Source organism: Camellia sinensis, chromosome 7 (assembly GCF_055761805.1).
Source record: "Camellia sinensis isolate YWXY chromosome 7, ASM5576180v1, whole genome shotgun sequence".
Classification (NCBI taxonomy): Eukaryota; Viridiplantae; Streptophyta; class Magnoliopsida; order Ericales; family Theaceae; genus Camellia; species Camellia sinensis.
In genome coordinates this window covers 109887395-109904660 of record NC_138967.1, presented here as the reverse complement: position 1 = coordinate 109904660, position 17266 = coordinate 109887395, and the positions used below count along the sequence as shown (strand labels likewise).

The window sequence follows — 17266 nt, the reverse complement described above, 5'->3', positions numbered from 1 at the left end:
TGACGATGGTCCTTCTTAATGAACAAACGCTAAAGATGACTCAGCAACAACAGCATGATGTCGTTTCGCCGTATCGTGGATATGACTCTCATGGTCAATAGGGTCGTTCTGTCCAGTGAAGAAGGCCAGACCCTTGACCTTGGTTCTCTCCATCTCCGAAGTCCTCTCTCCACACCAAAGATCCTCTAGAGTGAAATTTTTCTAAAGTTTCCTAGAGTAGTACATTGTGTGGTTGAGATTTACTGGTAAGTCACATCAGAAAAATTGATGTGACTTGCCAATAAATCTCAACCACACAATGTAGCACTCTAGGAAACTTTAGGAAAAAATCACTCTAGAGGATCCTTGCTCCTCTCTCCAAGGTCAGGTTGTGGAGTATCTTCGATTCCGTAGATGGGACCCTCATGGTCAATAGGGTCGTCGTGTCCAATAGAGAAGGCTAGACCCTTGTCCTTGGCTTTCTCCTTCTCCGAAGTCCTCTATCCAAGATTAGGTTGTGGAGTATCTTTGATTCCCATCGCTGGAATTTACTATGAAGCAATCAGTGGACGTTTCCACATATGGCGCCATTTGTGTAGACCACCCCACTGTTGTACCACGCACTAATATATTTCTGTTTTGTACCACGGGGGCACGCATGATTTTGTTCTTTCTTTATTAGAAAATGTCTTTTGAAAATTTATGAGTATGACACACTTATAAAGTAAGTCAAGAATTTTTAACGGACCCATGTAGGACGAATTCGAGCCGTCCACAATCTATTATGTTGACAAGTCTTCACTTTTTTTATTGTATCTAAATGACATATTTGTAGAATAGTTTATAGAGGTAAACAAAATGGAAAATGATTATTAAAAAAAAATGAATGAAATATTCTTTTTTCCTTTTTATTTTCTTTTTCATTCTAAGTCCTACAGTTGTGCTTAGATCTTAAATTTGAAAAAAAAAAAATTTGTGTGAGAGAAAAAAAAAAATTTAAAAATGACAAGCAGAATTAAATTCATCCTTTTTCCTGTACAAATCTCTGATCAAGTTCAAAACCTAAACAAAGCCCACATAAATTATAAATTTAAAATCTGAAGACAACCCCGTCATATGCTTTTCCTCCTAAATTGGAAACACTCTTGGCTGGGAAGATTTTGAGCTGGAGCGAAAGGAAAGGAATGAGACGATTAAGATTAATGAAAAGGAAAAGAAAATAACTAGGAATTATTTTCCTTTGAAAAAATTACAAGGAAGAGAGAATGAATCTTGTACCTGGTGAGAACAGCATTGTGCATCAAAAACTTGAAACTGGAATTTGGAGGGTGATTGAAACGAAAAGGCCAACTACGTAAAAAGGATGATAATATATTTTGGCATTTAATTTTTTCCCCCATCAAATCCCTTCAATTTTCCGTCAGATTAATTGTGTTTTGGTATGGATTCATTTCCCTATTCTTGTCCATTCTGTTCAATGTCTTCATTCCAATGAACCAAACACTACTTAAAAATGTCCTATTGTTGTGCAATATGAATAAATAAAATGTGAAAATAGAAAAATAATCTAATTAACTTTCAACACGATGCCACCAGTCCAGGCAGATTTTCCATTGCTTGCATTTGTGAGGCCGAGAAGCCAGGCATTAAAAACAAATCAAATCCCAGTTCAGTTTCTCAGAAATCACAAATATTATGAGGTTTTTGGTCTTTCCTCAGAAAATCTGGGAAGTTGAACAAGTGAGTTCACACGAGTAACACCTTCCAAACCCGACCAATTCTGATCTTCGTAAACTACAGTTTCCTCATTTACTTCAGCCTCAACTGGTAGCCTTTTGTTGGGATCGTTTTCTTCAGAGGATCTGACAGTGAAATTTCTCTGCAACGATGGCTCAGAGTGCTGGCCACCATCATCTGATTCCAGAACATTACCGGAATGATTGCTCTGAAGCGTTGCAGAAGAGAAGCCTTGTTCATCATAGTCGGATTCTGAGTCCATTTTCCCATCCAAAAATAAGCAAACCACCGCACAATCATCCATTTTTGATGTTGGGTATTTGGATTTCCATTCGCGTGCTGCAGAGTCAACCAGGATTCTTGCAGCTGAAGACCGGGTTGGAACTGATGATACGATCTCAACTACTTCCTCATTGCTTAATACATCCCAAACCTGCAACAAAAACAAAGAGAATCAAAAGAAAAAATGACAAACTTAAAATTGTGATATACTCTCAGTGATGAATTCCATTTCTTAGAAGACATGATCTCTGAACCAGGGTAATAAGAACAAACTTTCCAGTATTACATCAACACCTTACTTAATTAATGCAATTTATGCATATCTGCTTCTCACCCAACATGTTGAAAACCATTTGAATCAAGTTTCTAATAGCATGGTTTTGTAATTATACATGCATTATGCAAAAACATTATCCAGATTCCTCTTTTTTCCTATTCATTTTTAAGTCGGAGCTCAACAGCAGGATCTCTACTTAAGCGCCACTTGGGCTCCAAACCCACATTTCTATGTGTCCTACCCACACCCTCGGTAAAAGTCTTCACTTCACTTTTGGCACAATCACGCTTATACCAATACAAATTCTGAACACGAGAGAAGTTTGCAAAAATTTGTAACAGTTTTATTAATGAAGAACAATAACTACTTGCTATCCAAGAAAATAGAAGGATAACTTGTTGAGAGAAAAAAATAAAAATAATTCTTCGTTTGATTATGGTCTATGAAGCATGGACATGGACACGGGACACGACATGGATACATGGACATGCAAGTTTTCAAAAATGAGTGACACGACACATTGGAAGCACGCTCAATATATATAATTTTATTTATTTATTATATGTAAAATTAAAAAAATTTATACTATTTATATTTATTTATTTACTTTAATATCAAATATCATTCACAAATTTTTTTTTTCTACAAATAAAAATAATTTATTCAATATATGTTAATGTTTAGAAAACAAGAATATCCACACAAAAAAAAAAAAAAACTACAAAAAAGTAAAAGAGGCAAAAAAAAAAGGGTTTTGTTACCCAAAAAAAAACAGGGTACTATAAAAAAAAAATTCATTTATCAAAGACAGAGACAGAGATAGAGAGTGGGGAAAAATAAATAAATAAATAAAAACAAAAGGGGAATTTGGTCAAAACCTCTCATAATAAAACTTTAATGTATTAAGAACAAGTATAAAAAGTTTTCCTTGAAAAGTCTAACACATACTGTTATTATCAAAATATTAAATTTTAAAATTATAGAACTTTTGACGTAGATGTCGGTTTTTAATAAAATTAGTATTTTTAAAATTCTCTCATCAAAATCTATCAAATAAGATACATGTTAACTATGAAATTTAAAAAAAAAAAAAAAAAAAAAAAAAAAAAAAATTATTACCGTGGAAATTGATGTAAACAGTCACAATAGCATGTTACTTTGTTTGACAGTTGTTCTGTTTCACATCAACATGTTACTTTGGCAATATTATCTAAGAGAAAAAAATATATATATGTATATATATATTTTTTATTTTGTCCTTACTCAATTATGTGTTTTCTGCTTAGGCGATTTATGAAGTAAAATAAATTGTGCTGTCTTTTTCACCAAACAAGAGTCCAATGGAAGGGTTTTGGCTAAATTTTCCAAAAAAGAAATAATGAATAGAAGAGAGAGAGAGAGAGAGAGAGAGAGAGAGAGAGATGAACAGAAGAAGACGGACAGATTCGAAAAAGAAGACCAATAGACTTGATCTAGAAGAAGACGAACAGATTCAAGCAAAAGAAGACAAACATACTCGATCTCGGGCTTCAACAGATTCTTCACCCTCTCTCTCTCTCTGTCTTCAATGGGTTAGGGTTTCTACTGTGTGTTCGACGCGTGTCCGTGTTCGACATGTGTCGGACACCCATACGTTCGCTCTAGAGAGATATCCGTGCTTTATAGATTATGATTAGTAGAGATTTTATTTTAATCTGTATGGAAATGCACTCGTACACACAAGCCTATATATATGCACGTCGATATGTTTGGACATGTTCACACACAAAATCTTGAACATTCCTAAGAAGGAACATATTCTGGCTCCTACTTCGTGCTTCATATGACCATTAAGCACATTAGCACGAAGTGTTGAAGTTTTTACGCTACCAAGTTTGTCATAGCCAAAAATCCCAATTATGGAAATGACTGACCTCCATGATTCAATGCCTACAATTCATGACTATTAACTTATAAGAAGTATAATAATTGTTATTCATATACAGAAGAAGGTGGAGGAACTAGAGAATCTGAAGAAAAAAGAGGGGGACTTCCTCGAAAAGAAAGAGATTTACCATAGAAGAAAGTTATTCCAGGTCAGGAGAATGTAAGAACGAAATAGTTTGGTGTCCATATGATCTATAAGGCACAAGATTAAGCATCTCAATATGTGCTTACTAAAAAGATCTTTATAATCTTCTTTTCCTTCCTTTGGGTAAAATTGACGGACATTTGTAATTCTTTAACATTGAACTACTAGTTACACCACAATATCATCTGATGCAAGTTACGTAGTCCATTACAAAAGCGAGGCACTCCAAAAGAGATTGTACAAGCATAACCTATCAGAGGCATACCAGTTCCAACCTATGAAGCAGAAATGCTACTTAGAATCAACTTTGTCCATGTACATCATTGTCTCGATATGATGCTCCTAGAAATGTGTTGATTGCAGCCCGTCGATGTCCAAATAATTTTCAGAAGAAATTTCATCACTCGCAAGCTATTTTGCATGGATTCGGGTATGGGTGTCGGGTGCGGATATGTATCTGGAGGTCGGACTCATCAAACTATAAATTTAAGGATACGTGGACTTAGCAAAAAAAAAATGTTATTTTTATATTTTTAATAAAGTTCGTGAGATAAAGTAGTGCTATATGTAACTTACACAGTGTCAAAAAGACATTTATAGTAATTATATAACAATATATATATATATAATAATAGTATTATATACAATTATATAAGAAGTGTCCGTTGAAAAGTAGCCGACACATATCCCATACTCTTGTCTGAGTGTCAGGTTTCTGACACGGGTATTTCATTTATTTTGAAGAGTCCATGTAACATAGCTCGCAAGGCTAAACAAGTCCAGCATGCAAAGGATGCATTGTTTTTTAGAAAATAAAAATTATTTCACTTTATTTATATGAGAATTAACGGCAAAAAATAGAAGAATCAAAAGGAGATGCAACCAGAGTAAGCATGATGTATCCAGGAGAAAGACAGCTAAGCTCCTACTCTCAAATCACCTATAAAATCTATAAAAGAAAGCATTTTTTATTTTTATTTTTATTTTTCTTCATATGAACTGGTGGACCCCCTGTGAGAATGTATGTCAATTATGGAAATATATTTTAGATTGATTGTGTGCATATATAGATTGATTGCATAGGGTTATTATTTTCTATTTCAGCTTAGGTTTAGGTTTAGGTTTGCTATATATATATATATATCAGTTGTAATCTTTGTATTGAGCAAAAGTTGAATATTTATTCAGAATCTTAAATGATATCAAAGTAGGTCATGAAACCCTACATCGTCGGTTGAAGAGTGTTGGAGACCCTCTTTAATCCAGTCGTCTGATTTGAGCTTCGTTGGGTGATCATCTCCCGTCACCAGAATCGCGAGTCATTGATTCAAACTTGTTCGCAATCAATCTCTTTGTCAAACCTAGTTGTCAATCGAAGCTCCTTGGTTCGTGGGTCGTTTGTTCGTCTCTTTTCCTTGGCTTGGTCTGGTTTGTCTGGGTCTGGTTCGTCTAGGTCTGGTTCTAGTGACCCATCTGGTCGACCTTCGGTTCGTCTCTTGACCTTTAACATGGTAGTAGTGCTTCGACTCAGTCTGTCTCTCTCCTTTTGGTTCTCTTGACCTCCATTTGTCTCTCTCGGCTTCACTTCAGTTGGTGATCTCTCTCTCGCTGAGTTTGCTTTGGTCCTTTAACTTGTTCTGAAGTTTCTCTCTTATTACATTTTGACCCTGCTCTGGAGTTTCTCCCTCATTACGTTTTGACCACAATGTGTATTTCTGGTTTTGTTCGGACCCATTTGACTTCTAATATTGTGAGTGTTTATCGTTCTTGTTTACAAATAGACTCATAATGACAAATACTCATCAGCTTCAACCTCCTACAAAGCTCAAAAAGAGGCCATTGGCATCAAATAAGTGTGACTTCTGTCATCAGAGAGGCCATTGGAAGTATCATTGTTCCAAGAAGGGACGTTTGCCTTTTCAACCTCCCACCAGTTCTATTGCATCTACTGCGACTCTTGATCCTGACTTGGCTTCCTTGAGTGCTCAGAATAGTTAACTTCAGCATATATTGTCTATCTCCCATCCATCTCTGTTTGCCTCCATTATTTCCTCTCTTCATTCAGGTTTGCTTGGATCTTCTTCAGATATTTCTTCGTTTGTCTAGATATTTCACTCTGGTGCCTCTCATCATATGACTCTCCATCTTTCCTTACTTCAAAATTGTACTCCTCCTCCCTTTCCTATTACTGTCAATGCTGCTAATGAGTCTGATATGTCTGTTATATTTGTTGGGTCTGTCTTACCGTCTACTATGTTTGTTGTCTTTATTTCATCTGCCCTTTATGTTCCTTAATTATCTATTAATTTATTATTTATCAGTCAGCTTAATGCTTTTAGTTTTGATGTTATCTTTTCTTCTTCTTATTGTTCTGTGTAGGATCGGATGTCTAAGCAGCAGATTGAGATCGGCCGTAGAGTTGGAGACCTCTATGTGGTGGGGAGCTTACATCTGCCTATGGCAACCTCTCCGATTGTCTTTTCCTCTTTTCAGTTAGATTCTCTGTCTATTCCTTTCTACTTGTGGCATTCTAGATTAGGACATTTGTCGGTTGATCGCTTATGGTTTTTAGCTCAGTCTGGTATATTGGGTAAAGTTTCTTCTAGTGAACTTACTGAATGTCGGAAGTGTAAACTTGCCAAAATGATAGCCTTACATTTTCGTAAAAGTACTTCTATATCTGATAAACCATTTTCTTTAGTTCATACTGATGTTTGGGGCCCTTCTCCTATTCTCACCAAACGAGGTTCTGCATACTATGTGTCATTTGTTGATGACTACACTCGTTATACTTGGGTTTATCTTATGGCTCATAAATCCGATTTCTATCAGATATACCATACCTTTCAGTCTATGATTACTACCCAGTTTGGGTCTACAATTAAAGTGTTATGATTTGACTTGGGTGGGGAATATTTTTAAAATGAGTTCTGTGAGTATTTGGCCAATTTGGGTACCATTCACCAAACTTCTTGTACAGATACACCTGCCTAAAATGGTCAAGCCAAGCGTCAACACCGTCATCTCTTTGAAATAGCTAGGTCAGTTCTGACTCCATTCTGAGGAGAGAGTTCTTACTGTTTCTTTTCTTCACAACAGCATGCCTACTCCTCTTCTTTCTGGTCGGTCTCCTTATGAGGCTTTATTCTCCCAAATTCCTAACTACTCAAAGATAGGACCAAACTTAGTGTCTGGTCTGTCCTCTGTGTCCTTTTGGGTTATAATCCTACCCAGAAAGGCTATTAGTGTTGCGACCCTATTTCCCGCCGTCTTTATGTCTCTTGTCATGTTTCTTTTCTCGAACACTTACCTTACTTTTGGCTTCCTCCTCTCATCACCCCAGTTTCCAAAGAGGATTTGGTTCATATTGATCTATTTTCTTCCGAGGTCCCACCTGATGAGTACATCTCCACAGTTCCTCTTGAACTTGTTCCATCTTCTCTTCCTGCTTCACCTTTGGCTGCTTCTCCTCCTTCGGTTTCTTGTCCTCCTCCGTTGCTAGTTTACTCTCGTCATAAGACTCCTCTTCCACCGGTTGTCTCTACCCCTGCTGCTGATGCTCCAACTTCTGACGACTTTGACCCTGCTGCACACCGATATCCTACTCGAGTACGCTATCCTCCAAACAAGTTGAATTGGTCTAATACATATTTTTCTACTTACTATTGTACTTTTTTGTCTGCTATTCATTCTTTTTTAGAACCTCAATCTTACAAGGAAGCCTGTCAGGATTCCCATTGGATTCAAGCTATGGAGGATGAGTTGTCTGCTTTATAGAAAAACTAGTACTTAGGAGTTGGTTGCTTTGCCTACTAGTAAAAATTTGGTTGGTTGCAAATGGGTCTACAAAGTCAAAACTCATTCTGAGGGTTCACTTGAGCGCTACAAAGCTCGTCTAGTTGCCAAAGGTTTCTCACAGGAGTATGGTATTGATTATGAGGAGACATTTGCTTCTGTTGCCAAGATAACTACTGTCCGTACTTTGATCTCTGTCGTTGCTGTTTGTTCTTGGCCTCTTTATCAAATGGATGCTAAGAATGTTTTTCTCAATGGCCATCTCACAGAAGAGGTTTACATGCGTCCTCTCCCTGACCTTCACCATTCTTTTGGACAGGTTTTTTGCCTTCGGCGTGCTCCGTATGGTCTGAAACAGTCTCCTCGTGCTGGGTATGATCGTTTTCAGACTGCTGTTACTACGCTTGGGTTTCATCCTTGTGCTCAAGACCCTGCGTTATTTCTTCTCCACACATCTGCTGGATTCGTTGCCTTATTACTGTATGTAGATAACATGATCATCACTAGTTTTGACTTTTCTGCCATCTCTGAGGTCAAGCAGCATCTTTCTTGCACCTTTGAAACGAAGGATTTGGGCCCTTTGTGATATTTTCTTGGTATTGAGGTCGCTTCATCTGCCAAGGGCTACTTTTTATCTTAGGCCAAGTATGCCAATGAGGTTATTCATTGTGCCGGTCTTACTGACACTAAGTCTTTTGAAACTCCCATTGAGCTTAATGTGAAGCTCACCACTACTGATGGTGTTCTTCTAGATGATCCTACTTTATATCGAGAGCTCGTGAGTTGCTTAGTCTATTTAACGGTTACTTGCCCTGATCTTGCCTATGTTGTTCATGTGGTTAGTCAATTCGTTTCTGCTCTTCGTTCTACACATTCGGCTACTTTGGTTCGGATTCTTCGCTATCTCCGGGGTACTATATTTTAGGGTTTACTGTTGTCTTCTACTTCCTCTTTCGACTTGGTAGCTTATGCTGATTCTAATTGGCCTGGTGATGTCACTGATCGCAAGTTCACTTCTGACTTCTGCATGTTTATTAGTGATTCCTTGATTTCTTGAAAAAACAAGAAACAGACTGTTGTTGCGCGTTCTACTGCCGAGGCTGAGTACCGTGCTATGGCTTATGCTACTACTGAAATTGTTTGGCTTCGTTGTCTCTTGACTGATCTGGGTGTCTCTCAGTCTTTTCCGACCTCCCATTACTGTGACAACCACAGTGCTATTCAGATTGCCCATAACATTGTTTTTTATGAGCGGACGAAGCACATTGAGATTGATTGTCATTTTGTCCGTCAGCATCTGCAGTCTGGCTCCATCTTGCTTCCTTTCGTCTCTTCGACATTGCAACTTGCTGATTTCTTTACGAAAACTCACACCACTGGTCGCTTTCAGTTTCTTCTTGGCAAACTCTTAGTGTTTTCTGCTAAACCACCTTGAGTTTGAGCGAGGGTGTGAGAATATATCTTAATTATGGAAATATATTTTAGATTGATTGTGTGCATATATAGATTGATTGTATAGGGTTATTATTTCCTATTTTAGCTTAGGTTTAGGTTTGCTCTATATATATATATATCAGTTGTAATCTTTGTATTGAGCACCAGTTGAATATACAAGTTTATTCAAAATCTTACACCCCCATCCTAACTTGTACCAAAAGATTGGTAATTGAAGGTTAAACATTTGTCTAGATTCCAAATTTTGGAAGATTTCAATTGCATTTGTAGTTTACCACAAAGCGCATGCTACATGTAAGCAATGTTTTTCAAGTGACGCCTGGTATGAATGCTATGTAGACATGCATTTCACAACTTCACACCAAAAGTAACTTTTAGAATTGCTTCTTTTCTTCTCAATGACATCCTTCAACTCAAACAGAATCATGTTTGGCAGCTAAACTAATTGGTTTATAACAATTTAACAAAGATGTTTTATATTTCATTCCTCATTTAGTTTCCATGAAGAGTAGTAGCACAGACAGACACAGGAGAACAGATTAAAAACAGACACAAAAACGATGATATGGTAAATTCTAGGGGTACGAAAGGGTCCGAGCCACATAGACTGGACCAACCTAAACCCATACTCCTTAGTTAAAGCTTGGGCTGAGGTGTTTGAAGCCTAGCTCAGTTTGATTTAAAAAGAAAAATATTTTTTAATAAATCCTGGCCCCCCAAGGGCCAAAGCCATTCTAAGCTGGGCCAGGGTTTTTGAAATTTGGCGCCGTCCAAGATTTGGTGAGAATTTGACCTGACTGCTCCAGCCAAATGGGCCTAGCCCTGGTAGGCCGATTTTACACCCTAGTAAATTCCAAATGCTGACAACAGATGTAATGTTACACGGACTCGGATATGGGTATCGGATGCAGGTGCTATCTAGGGGTCGAACACTTCAAAATTAAAAATTGAAAATATGTGGATATGGATCCAAATTTGGATATAGATACAGGGATAAGTTAAATAGTTTTTTTTTTACAAATATATTTATTATATGAAAATGAGTTAAAAAAAAATTAAGAAATAATAAATTTTGTTAAAAAATAAATATAAATAATAAATAAAAATTATTATAGATATAAAATAAATTATATTATATATGATAAAATAAATTATTTTATTTTAGACATAAAAATTATATTATTTATGATATATTATACAATTTTTTTGGGTGAATAATATTATATAATATGAATAATATTATATATTATTTTATTAATGTAATTTATATTATATAATATAAATGTAATTAAAAATATGAGAAAAGAGAACAAAGAGAGGAAAGAGAAGACAAAAAGAGAAGTTAATAGAAGAAGAGAGAGAGAGAGAGAGAGAGAGGAAGAGGGAGATCGAGAGACGAGAGGAGAGGAAAAGAGAGATCGAGAGAGAAGACAGAGAAGGAGATCGAGCATCGAGTGTAAATCGAAGCTGTCGAAGCAGCGACTAGAGGGATCGAAGTCAGCGACCGATGTCTTCACCCTTTCGAACGGCGACCAGGTTCTCTCTTGCTCTATCCTCTTTCATTTTTTTTGTCGTTTGTAAAGAGCCGTGTCCGAGAGAGGAGGCGAATCCAACACAGATCCCACACCCGCACCCGTGTCGCGTTGCGTTGCGTTGACGCGGGTACTTCACCTCAAAGGGCCGAGTCTGTGTAACATAGTGTAAGGACATTAAGAAAAAATAAACTTAAAGCTCAAGGTGCAAACTGCAAAGTGCCAACCCCTGAGGGAGGTAAGACACCCTAACAGACCCTCTTATGTACTCATTTAAATGTATGAAGTACCGGTGTTCAAAGGCAAGAGAGCTGAGACAAAAAATTCTGTTTCACAACAGATTTTTCATTCAAGTACACCATTCATTGCCATAACAGATTTTTCATTCAAAGTGGAAAGAAAAGTCTATATTCAAGAGACAGTTAATATGTGTGTCGAAGCTGCAAGCATGTGGGGACTTGATTTGTGGTGTTCTAAACATTTCGGCCGATTTCACAAGTGGTTGGAGGACAAGACGATACCCATGGATCAAGGTAACAATTTAGTCGAGAAAATGATTGTAAGTCATTACTCAGATCTTGTATTAATGTCTTTAAATAGTGGATAATCTTCATCGGCAGAGGTGCAAGTGGTATTTCCCTTTTGAGGGTTTCCATAAAAATTAAATGTTTTCGATTTGTGGATATTTTAATTTGTACTATTATCTTGTTTAACACTTGGACGCACAAGAATTGAATTGGGCAGAAATATAATTGGTTGGTAAATTCACCATCAAGCCTATTCATTACACATTTCAAATGTATTCAAAATTTTCATTATATTTTCTTTTCATCTTCCTTTTCCATTAGTAACAAAACATGGAAAAATAACTTTCTTTGCATTTTATTTTCCTTGCCCTCACCAAATCCCATCAACTAAACAAAAGCCAAGTGTTGCCTTAGCATCCAAGAAAAAGAAGTGTTTACGATCTCACAAAATTATGAAACTTTCTAAATTACGGACGAATCCAGTAGTGTTTGTTGGTTGTCTAATGGTGTTCCGGAAGTGTCAATATCTGACATGAACAGAGCTCCTATAGACAATTTCCATGCCACTTAGGTGCTATGCATATGTAGTTCCTCAGTTTCATTTGGTTATGTTAACTTAATTCCTCTCATACAGCTTCAGGTTCTTATTCTTGGTTTACAGACATCCAGACTCATGAGAACCAACACACACACCCCCCCCCCCCTCTCTCTCTCTCTCTCTCTCTCTCACTCTTACTAATCTGCAAACCAAATTATGATGCATTTATGGAAACCTTACCCCATCAGAAGCAAGAACAATGAATTTATCTCGTTCCGTAAGAGTCCAGTGAGAGAATTCGGGAATAGAGATGACCCCATATTCCTTTAAACAAAAGTCCCCAAATGCCCGAGCCATTGCTAAGCCAGGGGCATCATCAAATGGAAGCCAAACTCTTGGCACTTCTGGCTCATCTTGCAATGCAAAGACCCTTCCTTTACACCGTTTTATCCTTTCAGCTTCCCCTATTAATAATTATCTCAGATCAACACAAACAGGTCATGAAAAAAAAAAAAAAGAGCCAAACAATTGAATTATGGTAAAACATACTTGGCAAATCAGGCTTTAGATCAATAGTCAATTGAATCGCTACCATGGAATCGTTACTGTCCTTAGATCCTAAGATTGCCCGAGAATCCCCAATATTTCCCATGTAAAGATTTGAACCCTTCCAACCAAACATAATAAAAGGGGATGAGAAAAATTAAAATGAAAACCTAAAGAAAAAGAGTGGATAGTGCTTCATTCCATACCTGCTTCACTATAGTGACAGCAGTGCTACCACTGCAAAAGCAGTCCAAGTTAGGGTGGGACCTTAGCTCCTTGTCCATGGCTTTGAATGATTTAAGAAAAGTGTCTCTCCATAAAGAGTCCATGTTATCCTCTGTAGCGCCATCCTTTTCAGGATCTCCTCCATCTGATTTAAGATTCCCAGTGCAACAAGTAGTAGTAGAACCATTTTGCTTGGATTCACCAGAATACATGAATGACAATAGCTTTAATGGCAGCGCATCCCTTACTTTGCGGGCAACGAGATGGCCATATGGACCATGGCCATCAAAGACACCACAGAAAGTAACATCTTCTGCCATGAAATCCTACAGAAATTCAAAGCTTAAGAAAGTAACAACCAAAGATGACAAAATATCATTCTAGAACAGAAGAACAAAACTTACTTCCCACACAATCATTGCATCCTGGTTTATACCCTTACGACCCTGCTGAGTGAATATACAAGAAGTTCGGCTCTTTCCATTTGTGAATATCCGGTTAGGATTGGAGGACAAATGCTGCGTCGTAGTGACATGGTCAGAAAATGTTTTCCTATTTCTCTTTCTCCTGCACAAACCAACACCCAAACAAGTTGGAGAAATAGGCTCCCCACTGCTCCTGCTGCTACAACTACTCTGACTACTAGTCGAGAGGCAACCCCCCATTTCCTCAGTCCTGGAAACAAGACATCTGATTGAAACAATGTACAAGGTTCCTTCTTTTGTGAGCCCAGATCTCCAGTGAAATGCCCAAATCAGATTGTATAGTCAACCCAGCAAAAGACTGAGGAAACCAAAGATTCCCATACACCAAACCGGGGCAATTTGAAACTTGGTACAGAAAACATGGTTCTGTTCATCTTAGTCAAATGTCAATCCATTGGAAGGAACATGGATCATAATGGAACCAGCTAACCAAAACGAGAAAGTATTAATTAATTGAATTGTTTATCTTATATGCCAATAGAAGGATGTATAATGTAAACTCAACAAATCAAGAAAACACAGTTTCTTCAGCATGTGACCAAGGAATATAAAAAATGCACAAGGCAGTCAGGATCATTTGTCCTTCAACCAGAATCTTATTCACAGCATAAAACATTGAAATTATATATAATAATATCCACCCACAAATTACGAATATAATAGTCAAGGCAGAGAAGACATAAAAAAGGTAAAAACTAGTAAATTTACTCCAAGAACAAATCAGAGGCATGTTGATAAACACGAGGTAAAAAGGGAATTACCCACTAGCATATTTCAACAGTTCAGGAATAGGGCTCCTCTCTCTCTCTCTCTCTCTCTCCATAGAAAAATTAGCCTCGGAATCTACAGGTGATTTTAAGAATTTTTACCCAATATACATAAATAAAACTAAGCATTAGACTCTACAGGTGATTTTAAAAAAATATTCCTCCATGTGTGTATATATAGAGACAAAATATAGTATTTCAGATGTACAAAAAAAACACTAAAAATCAAGACTATAAGAACATATCCGACGCTTACTCAGATGTTTTATCAAATTTAAATTTGATGAAACACATTCCTCTTTTTTGCTCCAACCATAACATCAAACCCACATCAAATGAAGATGAGCTTAGATTTTACATCAAATCAAGGAAGCGTTTGACTTTTCATTAAATTTTGCAGGCAACTGTTGGTGGATGACAAGATGACGACTGGCTTGGTGAAGTTTTGCTGAAAATTTGCTCTAGGCCGGACAACCAGCCACATTTAATGAAACTATTGGAGCACAGCGTATCATATCAAATTTGATGAAAAAATGAAAAAATTGACTAAGCGTCGAGGCAGAATTTCGTAAAGAGGACCAAGTTTTTTTTATGTAATCTCTATTCAATCACCCAAAAAAAGAAATATATATTCCGTTCAAATTTCGATTTTCCCTCTCCAGAGCAAATCAGAATCGATAGGCGGAAAAGCAAAGCGGTAAAGTAGAAAAAGACGAAACAAAAGAATGGATTCGTCAAAACAGAATCACTAGGAAAGGGAAAAGCTGGAGGCTAGATCAAGTAAAAATCATCTTTTACTTTCGAAAACTCAGCGAAGACTCCGTTTGGTTGCATAGAATCGAGTGAAGAAAAACGAAAATCAGAAAATTAGATTAACAAAATGACACACACAGACTGAGCATAACACAATTATTTCTCCTGGTTAAAACTCGAACGAGACTAACATTAATTGCAAAATTCAAAAGTTTTCATTCTTCTTTTTTTATATCTTTCTCTTTTCCTTCTTTTCTCAGCAACCAAACAGAGTCGTGGACGGAAAGAGTACAGAGAGATATCAAACAAGTCTGAAAGTTTGAATACAAACTTCAAACAGAAAATTCAAACACATACGTATGATAGATATCAGTAAATTGTAGTTCTAAAAAAAAAATCAGTAGATTAAAAAATTCATATGACGAACGCTTTTAAATTCTCAGCAAACAAACACGAAATATGGAGTTCAGTGTGGAGAGGGAGAGAGAGAGAGATACCTCTGCAAATCTTCGGTCGGTGTATTGACGATTTGGAGTTACGAATTTGAGATCGGAGAGAGTCGAAATCGAAGAAGAAAGAGAGGTTTTAGTAGAGTAAAAATGAAAGTGCACATTAATTGTGAAAGCGATTTCAGAGACAGAGGGACTGAGAGAGAAAAGGAAGACTCTTCTGTCAGAGCCAAGTAGAAAAGAGAGAGAGTTTTACTGGGCGTTATGTGAATTGAAAGGGCGTGACTTTTCTCCGGTTTACACAGTAGATGTGTGGACGGGAGCGTGCTGTAACAAGGGTTGTGGAGCCTGTGAAGGATTTCATTTTCATAATTTCATACGTAAAATTTGTGGAGTATTTTATATTTGTAAAAATTTATATTGATCGACTATTGGTAATTTTTTATTAGAAAATATTTCTGTTAATAATTTATTTTAAAATTATATTTATTATTGATAAAAATTTATTCTGATCAAGGAATTATTGATATTCAATTAATGTGATTTTTTACAGACATAAAATATTTAACAAAATCTATACATTGAACAGTTTGAGTTATCGAAACAAGACACATGATAAACTTTACAAGCTCAATAAACGTTCTAATCTATACTATATATTAAGTAAAATGGAGTTTTTAACCTTAAGTCTTGTGGGAGCTCCAATCTCTTCATCTAAATTTCCTGATTTTTTTATTTAAATTTTTTTTTTAGCATTTATTAATTTCTCCCAACTCCCAAGTCTTACCCTCATAATAACACTTTAATGCATTAAGAATAAGTATAAAAAAAATTCTTTAAAATCCAACACATATGAATTCATTGAAAAGTCCCAACACATATGATTATTATCCCTCATAATAATACTTTAATACATTAAGAACAAGCATAAAAAAAATTTCTTAAAAAGTTCAATATATATGATTATTATCAAAAAATTAAACTTTAATATAATATAATAAATAAAAAAAGACATTTAATTCTTTAAAAAGTCTAACATATATAATTATTATCAAAATATTAAATTTTAATATAATATATAAAAAAAATATTTAAAAATTACAACTCATATATATACGGGTGATATGCTGATCTATTAATTAAACGGAAAAGAAGCATTTCCCAAATGAAAACCATTCAATGCTCTCACGGAGTTTCCCGTGTTCATGTTTTATTTTTTTGAATATTTTTTAGTTATTTTATGTAAAATTATGAATTATATCTTTTTAGAAAAATGCTTGGGAGCACTAATTAGTGCTCCCACTAATTAGGTGGCAGTGGGTCCCATCATTAATGATGTGATGTTTTGGTCTTGGAGTTGTATTTTTTTTTATTTTTTTTTTACTTTTTTAATGCATTAGTGCTATTAGTGGTGATGTTTTTAGTGGGGTGAAACATTGTTGATCTTTTTAACTAATTATAATATTTTAAAATAGCACCAAATCATACTCTGAAAACACTCATAACCACTAATATGAAATGGCCGGCAGGTAGTTACTATTCGGCTTAGCGGTCAGCATAGCCGCTTACTCCCAGCCGAAATGATGACACTCACGAGTTGTGTGGTTTGAAAGTTGAGTTATTTATATGAATACTCTAAATTTATATGAATACTCTAAACTATTATTTTAATTATTTAAATTATAAAAATATATAAATAAATTTTTTAAATTACTGAAAAATATGATTTTGACTTATAAATTATAAAAACATACAAATAAATCCTCAAATTATAAAAATATACCAATTAGACCTCCTTGTGGAAGGGGTCAAAATAGAACACTTTTTTTACAATTTAGGGAGGCTGTT

General features: G+C 35.9%; 1 protein-coding gene and 1 long non-coding RNA gene across 2 annotated transcripts; both read right to left on the bottom strand.

Moving 5' to 3' along the window:
• Window positions 1-974: 974 nt before the first annotated feature.
• Window positions 975-1396, bottom strand: LOC145795252 (uncharacterized). Its single transcript, XR_014335857.1, has 2 exons — window positions 1258-1396; window positions 975-1144 (listed from the first exon to the last, which is right to left on the bottom strand). It is a non-coding gene; the product is annotated as an uncharacterized LOC145795252 (long non-coding RNA).
• A 154-nt stretch (window positions 1397-1550) lies between these two features.
• Window positions 1551-15794, bottom strand: LOC114307236 (putative protein phosphatase 2C 52). Its single transcript, XM_028252632.2, has 6 exons — window positions 15467-15794; window positions 13369-13874; window positions 12946-13290; window positions 12743-12860; window positions 12434-12657; window positions 1551-2149 (listed from the first exon to the last, which is right to left on the bottom strand). The coding sequence occupies exons 2-6, from the start codon at window positions 13627-13629 to the stop codon at window positions 1673-1675; spliced, it is 1425 nt and encodes a 474-aa protein (XP_028108433.2). The 5' UTR covers window positions 13630-13874; window positions 15467-15794; the 3' UTR covers window positions 1551-1672.
• Between the last annotated feature and the right edge of the window lie 1472 nt (window positions 15795-17266).